Source organism: Leptonychotes weddellii, chromosome 1, assembly GCF_054177405.1.
Source record: "Leptonychotes weddellii isolate Sample4059 chromosome 1, ASM5417740v2, whole genome shotgun sequence".
Taxonomy (NCBI): Eukaryota; Metazoa; Chordata; class Mammalia; order Carnivora; family Phocidae; genus Leptonychotes; species Leptonychotes weddellii.
The window spans coordinates 186,271,099-186,284,140 of record NC_138369.1 but is presented as its reverse complement, the minus strand read 5'-3'; the positions used below and the strand labels follow the sequence as shown (position 1 = coordinate 186,284,140).

The following is a 13,042-nucleotide window of genomic DNA, read 5'->3' as shown; positions in this document are numbered from 1 at the left end:
AGAAAGTTCTTCGAATGGGGGCGCCTGGCTGGCGCAGTCAGTAAGCATCCAACTCTTGATCTCAGGGTCATGAGTTCAAGCCCACATTGGGCATGGAGCCTATTTCAAAAAAGAAAAGAAGTTCTTCCAGTGGAAGATCAATCCACTTGGTTCCACTTGACCTCCCAATTCATTATTCATTTACTGAGTATCTACAATGTACTGAGCACTAAAGACACCGTCAAAGAAATCTCAAACACAAGTATATTTAACGTATCTTTTAAACTGAACTTTGGGGATAATGGAGGGTCAGAAAGACTCTGTTCTAGACCTAAACTGAATTTTCTTTTAACTAGATCATGACAGGTACCAAGTAATACGGGTGAGAAATTATGCTACATGGTAGTTTTTTTTTTTAAAGTTTCAAAGACTTAAAAAACTCACTAGAATAAATTATATTTATCATCACTTCAAAACAAAACTAAGTTATTTATATCATAAAAGAGCAATATGACTTTGAGACATCTTAAATTTAAGTATCAACTCTCCTGGCAGGGCGAGGTCTAAATCTAAAGTTCTTGTTTGCCTTCCAATATAGAACCTCAGTTTCTTGAGACACTGTGCATTCACCACCTTCCTAAATAAGAACTTAAAAAAATAACTCATCCAAAAAACAACTATCATGATTAGTACAACTAATAATCATTAAAGTCAGTTTATTAAAAATAAAAATGACAGGCATCATTATGTACAACCAAGTGGATAGCACCTATTGAATACTTACTATATACTTGTCATGTTTTCTTTCAATAAGGCAGAATTAAAATGTTACAGTAATGCTATCAACATTTTCTCTACTACTTAAGCAAATATTCAAAATACAATACACAAGAGTGAGGAGGAAGAAGTGGGGAGGTATGTCCACAGATTACTTTGTAAGTCAAGTATCCTTCGAATGTCCATCTTGTGCTTCTATGTCCCTTGAATGGAAAGAGGCTCAAACTTACACTAAGTTATAACTGACACTGAACAGTAAATGCTCAGTGAATATGAAAAGGTTTTAAATACAAATGTTATTACTATGGATTATATCAGATATCTACAGAGAAGAAACCAAGAAAGAAAAATTAATAGTATAAGCTCATTTTATTGTAATACTGGGGAATGAAGGGTGTTCATAAATGAAATCTAATCTTGGTATCTGAATCTTACATTTTTAAACATCCATTTTTTTTGTTTCCACCGTTTTGGACAAACTAAAGAACCATAATGCCCTACTTACTCATAACAAGTTGTTACATAAAATTTAACCTTATGTTTATCAGGTAAAGCCAACATTTCTGAACAACAGTTGCTATGTATACATGCCTACAGGAACTTCTATAGTTAATTGATCCTAAGGTCTCAATCCTAAAATTGATGGCATCTTATATTTGTACTTGGCAACAATTTCTCAGTGGCACATAAAATAATGGGGTCTTACAATCATTAGCATCATAGATTTGACTGAGAACAGTACTAACGAAGGCATAATTATTTATGTTATGCCCATATATCAACTGATCCTAGACTTCACTAATGTTTTTAAAGATTTTATTTACTTATTTGAGAAAGAGAGAGAGAGCACAAGGGAGGGGCAGAGTGAGAGGGAAAGGGAGAAGCAGACTCCCTACTGAGTAGGAAGCCCATTGCAGGGCTCAATCCCAGGACCCTGAGATCACGACCTGATCTGAAGGCAGACGCTTAACCAACTGAGCCACCCAGGTGCCCCTAGCTTCACTATTTTCATAATTCTTCTATCTCCTTTTCGTTTTCAGGAGAAACACCGTAAGACAATGAAACAAACACAGAGTCTAGACTCAGGCAGAAGTAGTTTCAGATGCTAGCTGCAGAGCCATGGGAACTTGGTTATGTTATTCTTTGTATCAACTGTCTATAATATAAGGATTCCACCACTTTCCTACAGGACTGATAGGACTATTACAGATGATGGAGAAAAGCACGAGGAATATGATAGCAGTTCATTAAAAAGTGGCTATTACACCTCTTTTCTGCTGTAGTTTTTAAGTCTTAACAGCTTCTAATGCTGCCAAACTGACAGAGCCTGGGGAGGAGCCTGAGATCTTGGCTCACACATTCCAAAACTGGTTCTATAATATGTTAGCTTACTTCTAATTTCTAAGCTATATTAGAAATGGTTAAAGTTACCAAAAAGAGGACCCCTGGATAAAAGTGCATCATTAAAGCAAACAAATGGCACTAGTAAGTTGCAAATTATGACACTATTCTTGTTTGTTTCTATATCAAACACCACCTGGAATGCACATTCCCCAAGATCTAGAATATTACTGCCAGATCAAGTAATTTACATAAATCTACGCCCTCCAACAGAAATAAAAAGTTGAATTTTTAACCCAGCACTTTAAGATAAAAATCAACATATTTCCATACATAAATAACCGTTAACTCAAACTTCTGGTCCATATGAGAACACATGGCTTTGTTTTCCTGTTTGTTTACCTATGTAGTATTTCATTTCAGTGTCATGTTTGTTCATGAGCTCAAGAAGTCGCACTTCTATCTGGGCTTGATTTAGAAAAGCCTTCTTGTTCTTTATTATTTTAATGGCAACCCATTCTTGCTCCACACGATCATATGCCTTTACAACCTAAAAGAGAAAAAAGATGAATAATTCTCTGTTTCATTAATGGCCATAATTTCCTAACATTTTACAATTCACCTTAACTGTATATTCACCTAATTCTCATTTTTCTGACCTCCTTAAGTAGAAGAGGTCCTATTCATTTCCATTCAGTATCATCCATTTATTACTTTACAGTCAATTTTAAGTCAATCTTTTTTTTAAAGATTTTATTTCTTTATTTGAGAGAGAGCATGTGAGCATGACTGGTGGGAGGGGGAGAAGGAGAAGAAGAAACAGACTCCCCGCTGAGCAGGAAGCCCCACACAGGCCGATCCCAGAACCCCAAGATCACAACCTGAGCTACAGGCAGACGCTTGCTTAATCGACTGAGCCACCCAGGCGTCCCAAAGTCAATCTTTTCAATTAAATTTCTTTTGTATCCTTACAGTATTTCTAAATATCCACAATATCACTTTCTTTTAACAAAGCTAGATTAACTCTTTTCCTCCAAAAGTAAGTAATAAATCCTGTCAAGTGCTTTGGCTTTTTACCTTTCTTACTGAATAACCCCGCTGTAAAAACAATTCTTCTAACTATTCTTTTAATGGGAGAAAGAACTTGGTTTAAATCTCAATCATACACGTAAAATATTTAAAAGGTTCTAAGTCATTTGAAAAATGTAGATAACTTCCTAACCTTAAATTAGATTTTCATAAATTAAAACACAGGTATTTAAACAAAAGACAAATCTAATACAAATGACCAGGAAAGTTCCATGATAAAAGTTAAAAGCCACAATCAGATGGTCTTGATAGTTACAGAATCAATGCCAAGGGAAGTGGAGTGCTCATGAGCCAATTACCATGTACACCTCTCGTTTTAATTTTACTCATTTAAAAGGAGTTTCATATTATTAACAGAGATTTACATAAAACTTAGTAAATCAATGCACAGATAAAACTATCCACAAATCAGAAACAACCCACTATAACTGATTAAAAGCTAATTCATATTTATAATCTATGTAGTCTGAACAGGCAATAGCTTTATCCATTTTCTAGCACATTCACAAAGTCTGGGGATGTAGGGAGAACCCAATGTGATTCCGATGTGTAGGCTGAGTCCCACTGGAGGGGAGGAAGAGAATGGAACATCAGTCAAGGTGAGATACACGGTCAAGGACTGTAAATGGTTCAGTTAAAATCAAACGTAGAATGAAAAATGCAATTATTTCTGGTTTCACCCAATTCTAAAAAATACTATCTATTGTCTTTAAAATCAGAGACTACCTATGTAAACATCTGACCAAGTGGTTTTGATATTCTTCTGTTTCACTGACTGTATTGACAGCACCAAGAGTTGCAGTTCCATGCCCAGATCCCAATGGTCTCCAGGACAAAGGCCACCAACAGGGGCCCAACTATTTACTGACTTAGCAAATAGTTAACCGGCTAAATGCTAAAGCAATGGTTTTCGACCCTGAATCACATTCAACAGGCAGTTTGAAAAACTACAAACTGCCCAGGATCCAGTCACAGAGATTCTGATTTAATTGGTTTGGAGCCTAGGCACCAGTCCTCTCCCCACAACACACCCACCCACCCCCCCAAAGCTCCCTGGGAAATTTAAATGTGCAATCAAGACCGACAGCAACTACTGGCTGAAGAAATGAAGGAGCCCCTTATATGACAAGGATCTGGCAGAGATTTAGGGAAAGTCTGACCAAGAGAGTATGGAAAACATTACTGAGTGAGTGACAGGTCCGGAACCTGAACACCCCTAAGCTTAAGGGACGCATCAGTTTTACCTGATGAGATGGGGTGTGATGTCCCAAATAGGCCTCTATTTTCAAAGGTCTAATTATGCTCACTTGCTCTTAGGAATTAAAGTATGAGAAAATTAAAGTGAAGAGGAGGAGAAAAACATCACTCTAAACTCAAAGACTAACTATTTAGGGAAAACTAAAAAAAAGGAAAACAAAGTTTAGAGAGTCTGCTGTATGGCCACAGTTTTCATGGTAGATAACACATTAGTTAGAAAAATGTCCTGTTGAAGGCAACTGCCTCAACAGGTGGTGTAATTTTCAAGATGGAGATAGCGATTCCTCTATCTAGGGTGTTGTTCATCGCCTTACTAAAAGCTGAGCCTCAGAAATGCCTCTCCTTAACAGACTGATAGAGAAGAAGCTGCTTCTCACAAAAAAGTAGTATTTCATAAAAAAGGACTCCCAAAATACTGAGAAACCCTGACTCAAAGAAAAAAGAGCTTACAAATCAAGGAAAAGTTCTCTGACTTACGTACAATTACCGAAATTCCTTGAAATCATGGAAAGGGACAGGTATTTTATGCAGGTGACATGAGGGCCTTGAAGAGCCACACTGGAATTACGGAGGTCTTCTAGCAACCTTGCGCGTATCTCCTTACAGGTTTAATAGCTACAATTTTTCTCGGTCTACACCTGTGACTGCTCATGACCTACTATCTACTTTTTGTCCTAAGCATGATTAGACTGACACATGAAGAATTTTCCCTCACAGGTTGAAAAGAGGCATTTTTTCCTTTATCTCAGGGCAGGAACAGGTAAATAAGAGCATGCAGGTTCCACACACACAAAAAAGGAGACAGTTCAGGAAAAGTCCTTTTGAACCCCATTCTATCCTCATTACTGAAAAGTCAGAAGAAGTGTTTGGACTGCAAGTTAATAATGGACTCACCACACAGAGTTTGCAAGGCAAAGGAGACTACGATCAACAGTAAAGCACACCTCAAACCAAACCAAACCAAACCGAGTGACTCGATGAGATAGGACTGACAAGTGGGAGCAGCTGGGGGGTCCACAGCCAGAGAAAAAGTTTCTTAAAAGTGCAAGGACGAAGGTGTGATGGCTCTCAGTCTGAGCACAGCTGATACAAGAGACAGACGTATTCAGGGTTTTGTGCTTTGTACTGAGGCTGGATGGGCAGGTGAGGAGGGTAGAGCTGTGAGTGGAGGAGAGGACAGAAATGAAGAGAAACACCAGGTCTCTTGGGAAGCCCCTTCCCTCACTCTTCCTGCCAGAAGCTGCTGAATGAGGCTTTCCATCACAAACCACCCCATCACAGTATCAGCCATACTGGTGCTGTGAGAACAGGAAGAGGAAATCCTAAAGACCATCTGTCCACTTCAAGGCCTGGTAGCAGAAGATAAGGTGAGAGGAAAACCCAGGGCACAGCCCCTGGCTTTCCCAGACTCCAAAGAAGTGACAGGGCACCTGCTGTGCCAACGGAACTCTTATCTTTCTGAAGAGAAGTATCAGACAGGAAGGTAATTATTTCTAGCATCCACATCAAAGAATCATCTACAGACTATACATAAGGGGCAATACTTCCTATTAGTGATTACAATCTACCACTCAGTCATTAGTAAGATAAGTACTAGATAGCTCTAGAGAGTAAATATGGACAAAGAAAGTATAATGGAATTTTTAGACCTGATGTAGTTTTACTAGCTTTAAAGAACTATGATAATCCAAATACTCACATATCCATTGTTTACATGGACTTACAAACACTGAAAGCATACTACTGAGGGAAAGGTGTAACAACATGATTCACTAGGAAGTTCTAATTTAGGAAATTCGGCATTTTCCATTAAATTACCTGTCCAAAGGAACCTTTGCCAATCAAGGAGTCAATTTCGTAACGATCCATCCACTTCTCTCCGTTTTTTACAATATAATCATAGTTATCATCATCATAACCATCATTGTAAACCTTCCGCTCCTTCTTATGACTAGAATCGTCTCCCTGGCCCTGTTGGTGTCTTCGCTTCTTTTTTGCATAGTAAACCTGAAATGAGAGTATACAGTGCTTACTGTATAATTTAAATCTTTGGGGGTTAGCAGGAGGCATATACATATATACACACATATATATCATATATATCAAGAACATATATGAGACAAGTCTGCCATCAGGAGGAAACTAGTGAATTTTTACCCTTCATTAACAAATACAAAAAAATGAAATTAAGAATTTTCTACAGGGCGCCTGGGTGGCTCAGTTGGTTAGGCGACTGCCTTCGGCTCAGGTCATGATCCTGGAGTCCCGGGATCGAGTCCCGCATCGGGCTCCCTGCTGAGCGGGGAGTCTGCTTCTCCCTCTGGCCTTCCTCCCTCTCATGCTCTCTGTCTCTCATTCGCTCTCTCTCAAATAAATAAATAAAATCTTTAAAAAAAAAAAAGAATTTTCTACAGTTGCTATCTGAATTACATAACACTGATATATAACCAATGAGAAATGTCTACCCTGAAATTCACTTTTCAATAATACTGTTTGTACATTTTATAAATAGATATTAAGTGACTAGTCCAAAGTAGCCCATTCAAGAAGACTAACGAGGCCCGATTTACATTTATTTCTTAAACTAGGGTAAAATTTGTATACAATGAGGTGGCATAGCTCTTAAGAGTTAATATGAGGGGCTTGGGGGGAAAAATATATAGAGATGCCGATGTAATCAGCAAACGCCAAACCAAATAAACAGCATTTTCATCCTCCTCATGTCCATATCCTGCATGCCCTCTGCCAGTCCATCCCAATTTTACATTTGCTCTGAAGGCAAAAAGTTTTATTTATTTTTTTTAAGCTTTTATTTATTCATGAGAGACAGAGAGAGAGGCAGAAGCAGAGGGAGAAGCAGACTCCCCGCTGAGCAGGGAGCTCCCAGGACCCTGGGATCATGACCTGAGCCGAAGGCAGACGCTTCACCATCTGAGCCACCCAGGCGTCCCAGAAGGCAAAAAGTTTTAAATATGAAAGTTAAGATATAGATGAAGTGAAATTCTACTAAAAGGCCCTCTGAGACACGCCCAGTTTTTAAGCCTCTAACAAAGTGACAATTAGTGAAAACTAGCCACTCCCTCCCTTCCCCCACACTAAAGGCCATTAATCCTGTGGCTGATCACAGTTGAGTTATTTTCCTTCTATGTGTTTTTCTTACAAAACTGTTTCTAATACCAGTAAAAAATAACAGGTAGACTAGGCAATAGTCCAAGTAACTGGTAACTAACTGAGGAAATTATAAGGTACACTGCATAGAATAACATCAGAACAACGCTTGTTTACAAGGTGGCCAAACAGTTAAAAACAAGCTTCAGCAAAGCTACTGTTAAACTTTTTTCACCAAAGCGTAACAATAGCTTTGTTAACAATTTCCAGATATTAACAAACTGACATGAATAAACTGTTAATAATTTATCAGATTTTTCAAGTAATCAAAAGCTAGTTTGGCACATCTTCTCTTGCCACACTGCCACAGTAACAGAACGACACTGGCATTAAACAGCGTCAAACTGCAGTAAAATTCACACATACTTAAGAACATCCTTTTAGTTAAACGGCTCTAGAGCTGGTAGAGAAGCCTTTAGAAGGACAGGACGCAGGGCTCCCATGAAGAGGAAAGGAGGGACAAGCACATCCACTCTTCTCCAGAAAAGTTCATTTCATAATTAATTACAGAGCTAGAGCTGAGGCTAGAAGCAAAGGGCAATTAAGTCAAAGGTCTAAGACACCAGAAAAAAAATGTTATGGAAGTGAAGGGCCAAGTTGGAATAGGAGTAATTCAAGTACTCTGGTTTTTGTTGTTGTTGTTGTTTTTTATTCTATTTACATCCACCAAAAAGGCTTTCAAGTATCTTACAATAAAAGAACACACATAAAAATTTAAAAGACAATTTAAAACCACAGAAATATAAATATATCAAATAAACTAGGACAAATGCCTGTTAAATGGGTATTAAATAGATCTCTGAGCTTCCTGACATCCATGGCAAAAACAGAAACAGATATATAAAAACTTAAACAAAATTCTAACATATATATAATTTTACAGTGTCATTATTCCCTTCCTTTCTTCTGAGTTGTTACAGAAATAATATCTTACCATATATTAAAAACAACTTTAGAAGTTATCCCCAAGTATCTTAATTTTTGGCAGTCTCTGTTAATAGATCTTTTTTCTTTTACATGATTATAATTGTATCATCTATAAATCATTAACTTACCAATAATCAGCAATATTACAATCACTGGGAATAAAGTTTACTGTATTTAAAGGGGCCACAAAATAACTTTTCTGTCCTGGTCTATTGCAAGATATGCTGTTAAAACAAATCAGTAGTCTTACCTCATTAATATGCTTATATGTTTTGATCAAGTCAACAGAAAGTTTTCTCAAGGGAGCAGTTGCTGGATCACGGAAGGTTTGGGGCATCCGCCTCTGTAACATGACAATATCAGGCATCACCTTAAATAGACAGAAAAAACTAGCACTTTAACTATACTTCACTGGTATAAATCCCTTCTCTTCTGCAACCTGTGTGTATGTATTTAAAAAAAAAAGACAACTACATTAGAAGATTATACATCCTCTCTCAGTTATCTCTTTCAACCGGATTCCAATGAGGACAACCACTGGAACAAATAAATGAAATTAGAAGATAATGTGCCAGCTGCCCAAGGCTTTTGATCTTGTTCCTCAGATTAAACAGTAGGAGCACAGACCCCCGGGGGCCAGGAGACACACAGGATGCTGCCCAAAGAGGGCTTCTCCACCATACAAGGAAAAGCTCCTGAATTATTCCTAAAGCCTCACTTGGTTGACAGCAGGCAAAGACAAAGACAAACCCCACGTTTGGCTTCCCAGGACAGGATTTCAGGACCCACTTGGCCCCACGAAGCAAAGCAAGGTGGCCATGGAGCAGGAGCAGAGCATGGCACTGCAGAAGTGCAGCTCCCAGCAACCCCAGACCCTAGCTGAGATCTACACTTGTTTCTTTCTTTTTTTTTTTAAAAGTGGGTTCCCCGTTCTTGAGATCAAGACCTGAGCTAGGATCAAGAGTCAGACACTTAACCAACTGAGCCACCCAGGAGCCCCTGCACTTGTTTTTTTTTTAACACAACTGAGGAAAACGTTCTCATGATAACATGCCCGACCTTACCCTCCATATTCCCTTTCCCCCTTAGCACCTATCACCACATGATATACTATATTTACTCATTACTGGTTTTAGTTTTTTCTCCTTCTCCTTCCACTACACGAAAAACTCCATGAGGTCAGGGATTCCTTTGTTCAGCGTTGTATTCCCTTTGCCTAAAACAGTGGTGGGCACATAGATGTTTAATAAATATTTGTTGAATAAACAAATGAATCCATTATACCAAAATCTCTACTTACAATTACATTAGGAGCTGATCACAAATAAGTTCCAGAAAACACCTTAAAGCTCATGAAACTTTTAAAAACTAATTTCAACCATATTCCATTAACAACCTCCCCCAACCCCCGCCCTAATTCTAAACTGCATCTCCTTCATCATCCAATAGGTAGTCAGAGTTCAACTGTGAGCTTCCTGCTAGATGGGGGATAGAGCAGGGACCACCCTCCATACACATACTGGAATGGCATGTCAATGATCCTGGACTACTGTTCATACCCTACTCTTCCACCAGTAAAGGGGTCCCAACTAGGATCAACAGATCCTCAAAACCAATTAATTATATCAAGGTACCTACAGTCACCACCACTAGCCATCCATGGGTTCCTGTCTAGCTCTCACAGACACCGAAGCCAGGAAAATCTACTGAGCCAGAAGCCCCTAGAGCACAGCCCCTCTCCAAGGATGCTCAGGTCAATTTGATGTGCTGAGAGACAGCAAATGCATCATACCAAGGCCTCACAGAAATGTCTGGAGTCTTGGGATAATTAACCAACTTAACCCACACTAACTAAAAAGAGAGTTGGTCTGTAAGGTGACAGTGGACCTAACAGGAAAGAATCACCATCCCCTTGGTATGAAAAGATGGAATGATCATGGCAGTTTCCTAGGTACATGTTCTCTGAAACCAATATTAACTTCAGTTTCCTCTGCCTCTATACTCAAACTCTAAAAAGCTGTTATCCAGATGGCAAATTTACTGAATTACTACAGTAAGTTAGTAATTATCTTTTCTCATGATCCTCTCCTCCTTAAGGTTCCAAATAAGGTTTAAGGGGGTAAAAATCTTCAGTGGTTATAACTACTCATCTGAAAAGATAGCAGCAATTAATAAGTAAATCTGAATTACTGAATTTTTCAAATATATACAGTTTCATTTTGCTAAATATAAAGAGTATGTACAGTGAGGTTCACAGGACATTTTATTCTTATACTATTCCTTAGAGATGTAATTTAATGAATAAACAATATTGGTAATAAGCATGTCAATTATTTTTATGTTAATGAATGCTATAAGCATTTAAAATACTGGAAAAGGTTTCCCTTCACAAATTTCCTTTTTTATTTTTTAAGACCCTGGCATTGTTTTCACGCAGGGAATTTACTCCAACAAGACCCTTCTTGGGAGTGATGGAACGCAGCCACACCCCACTATGAGGTCTCACAGAACCTCAACCAGTGAGGTATTATGTTACTACTGTAAGAGAAGTTGACAGAAGGTATAACTGTTAGAAACAAATGATTACTTAAGTCATTAATAATAAAGTTAGAGTAGCAAGTATTTGCTACACACTCTATTAGGAGCATACATATTTTTGCATCTCTCATATAATCCTCTCAACAATCTCCTGAGAATGAGTAGTTTTCCTGTCACCAGCTTACAAATGCGAAACCCAAGCCTCTGATGTGAACTGCTTGCCCAAAGCTCCCCAGCTCATAGAGAGCACAGGTAAGATGGGATCCGAGATCCTGCAAAGTCCCAGGCTCTACACCGTAACACTGGGCCAAGAGGTCCTGGTCATGTTTAGGCCTCCACTGTAACCCTTTTAGTTGAGTCATTTTTAGGCTACTTGTAGGACAACATAATTGAGTTATGCTTAATAAACACCAACAAAATAAGCATATGAATTTATTAAAAAGTCATATACAAAACTGTGAATGTGTTTTAAGTTTTTAACTTGCCCATCTACAATTCCACTGGTATTTCAAACATCTGAAAAACAGAACCAGTGACTACATCTTTCCACGAATAATTATTCTCACTCAACACACCAAAATCACACAATCAAGACACCAATTTTTAATATACAGGACATATAAGAAACTGGATAGGAACATAATTTTGACTGAGTAACGATGGTTTTCCCGCGCTCAATAGGAGCGTGTGCCGTGTGCTTGCCATTTTATAAAATATCGCTAACCTCTTTCCAAAGTTGGCCAACTCTGCCTATGAGGCCAAATGATTAGCTAATTCTAAATACCTTACTTTTCTTACGTAGTTCTCACAATAGAAATTACTACTTCAGGAGCATCTGTATACATAAACCAGATGTGTTCTGCCCACAAACAATCGGCCTTCAGACCAGACTACATTTCGTTGTTTCAAATGGCACCTTGTACAGAGCAAGTGCCCAAACTATATGGGAAGAACAAACTAAATAACACTCCCTTCACTAACTTTCATTGTGATTTCATGTTAGGTAGTCAAATCTTCTGTGTTTTGATACTGTGCTGCTGTAAGCACAAATCCACATTTAGGAAAAAACATTTCCAAACACTCCGTTACACATCTTCACTGGATTCAAGGCTGGCCCCTAAGCATTTAATGCTTTCTCCCTTTCCTGCTTATCATCACAAAGCCAGAAGAATGTAGAGGAACAGAGCAAGCTCCCTTCTTCCCTTCCACAGTTAGAAGAAAACCCATGGTGTTCAGAGAACCCAGGAAGGAGCTCATCAGGCTGCAAGTGGCTGCTCCCGTCCCTCAGCCGCCCCAAGTGTCCCCACAGCAAAATGGCAAGTTGATGAGCTATCCTACTGCAGCCTCAAGCTATCTGGCTCTGGAGTTAGAAAAACCCACATCCCCAGTGCTCACAGTTCTTGGACCTTTCTGGGTGCAAACACAGATCACAAAGTGAAGAAAAGCACAGTTTGCATACCCTGCTTAAATCAGTTACAAGAGCTAAAACAATCTTTTTTTTTTTTTTCTTGAAAAGATTCCATAGTGTAAGCTGCAGGAATTTATTTAAAAACTGTTTTCTTCAGTGTGGAGGTGCCTCAAAAAATTAAAAATAGAGCTACCCTATGACCCAGCAATTGCATTCCTGGGTATTTACCCCAAAGATACAGATGTAGTGAAAAGAAGGAGCACCTGCACCCCAATGTTCATAGTGACAATGTCCACAATAGCCAAACTGTGGAAAGAACCAAGATGCCCTTCAACAGATGAATGGATAAAGAAGATGTGGTCCATATATACAATGGAATATTACTCGGCCATCAGAAAGGATGAATACCCAACTTTTGCATCAACCTGGATGGCACTGGAGGCGATTATGCTAAGTGAAATAAGTCAAGCAGAGAAAGTCAATTATCATATGGTTTCACTTATTTGTGGAACATAAGGAATAGCATGGAGGACATTAGGAGAAGGAAGGGAAAAATGA

The 13,042-nt window shown here is 38.6% G+C and overlaps 1 protein-coding gene across 6 annotated transcripts in view; it reads right to left on the bottom strand.

Moving 5' to 3' along the window:
• DYRK1A (dual specificity tyrosine phosphorylation regulated kinase 1A) overlaps positions 1 to 13,042 on the bottom strand; it is a 150,460-nt gene that overhangs the window by 24,278 nt on the left and 113,140 nt on the right. For 5 of the 6 annotated variants that reach the window (XM_081799867.1, XM_081799890.1, XM_081799878.1 and 2 more), the window contains 3 exons: positions 8,789 to 8,908; positions 6,262 to 6,450; positions 2,500 to 2,647 (listed from right to left, as the gene is read on the bottom strand). In XM_081799867.1, coding sequence (XP_081655993.1) covers positions 2,500 to 2,647; positions 6,262 to 6,450; positions 8,789 to 8,908 — 457 coding nt within the window. The remainder of the gene's footprint in view (positions 1 to 2,499; positions 2,648 to 6,261; positions 6,451 to 8,788; positions 8,909 to 13,042) is intronic. The other variant, XM_081799874.1, reaches the window with a different exon arrangement.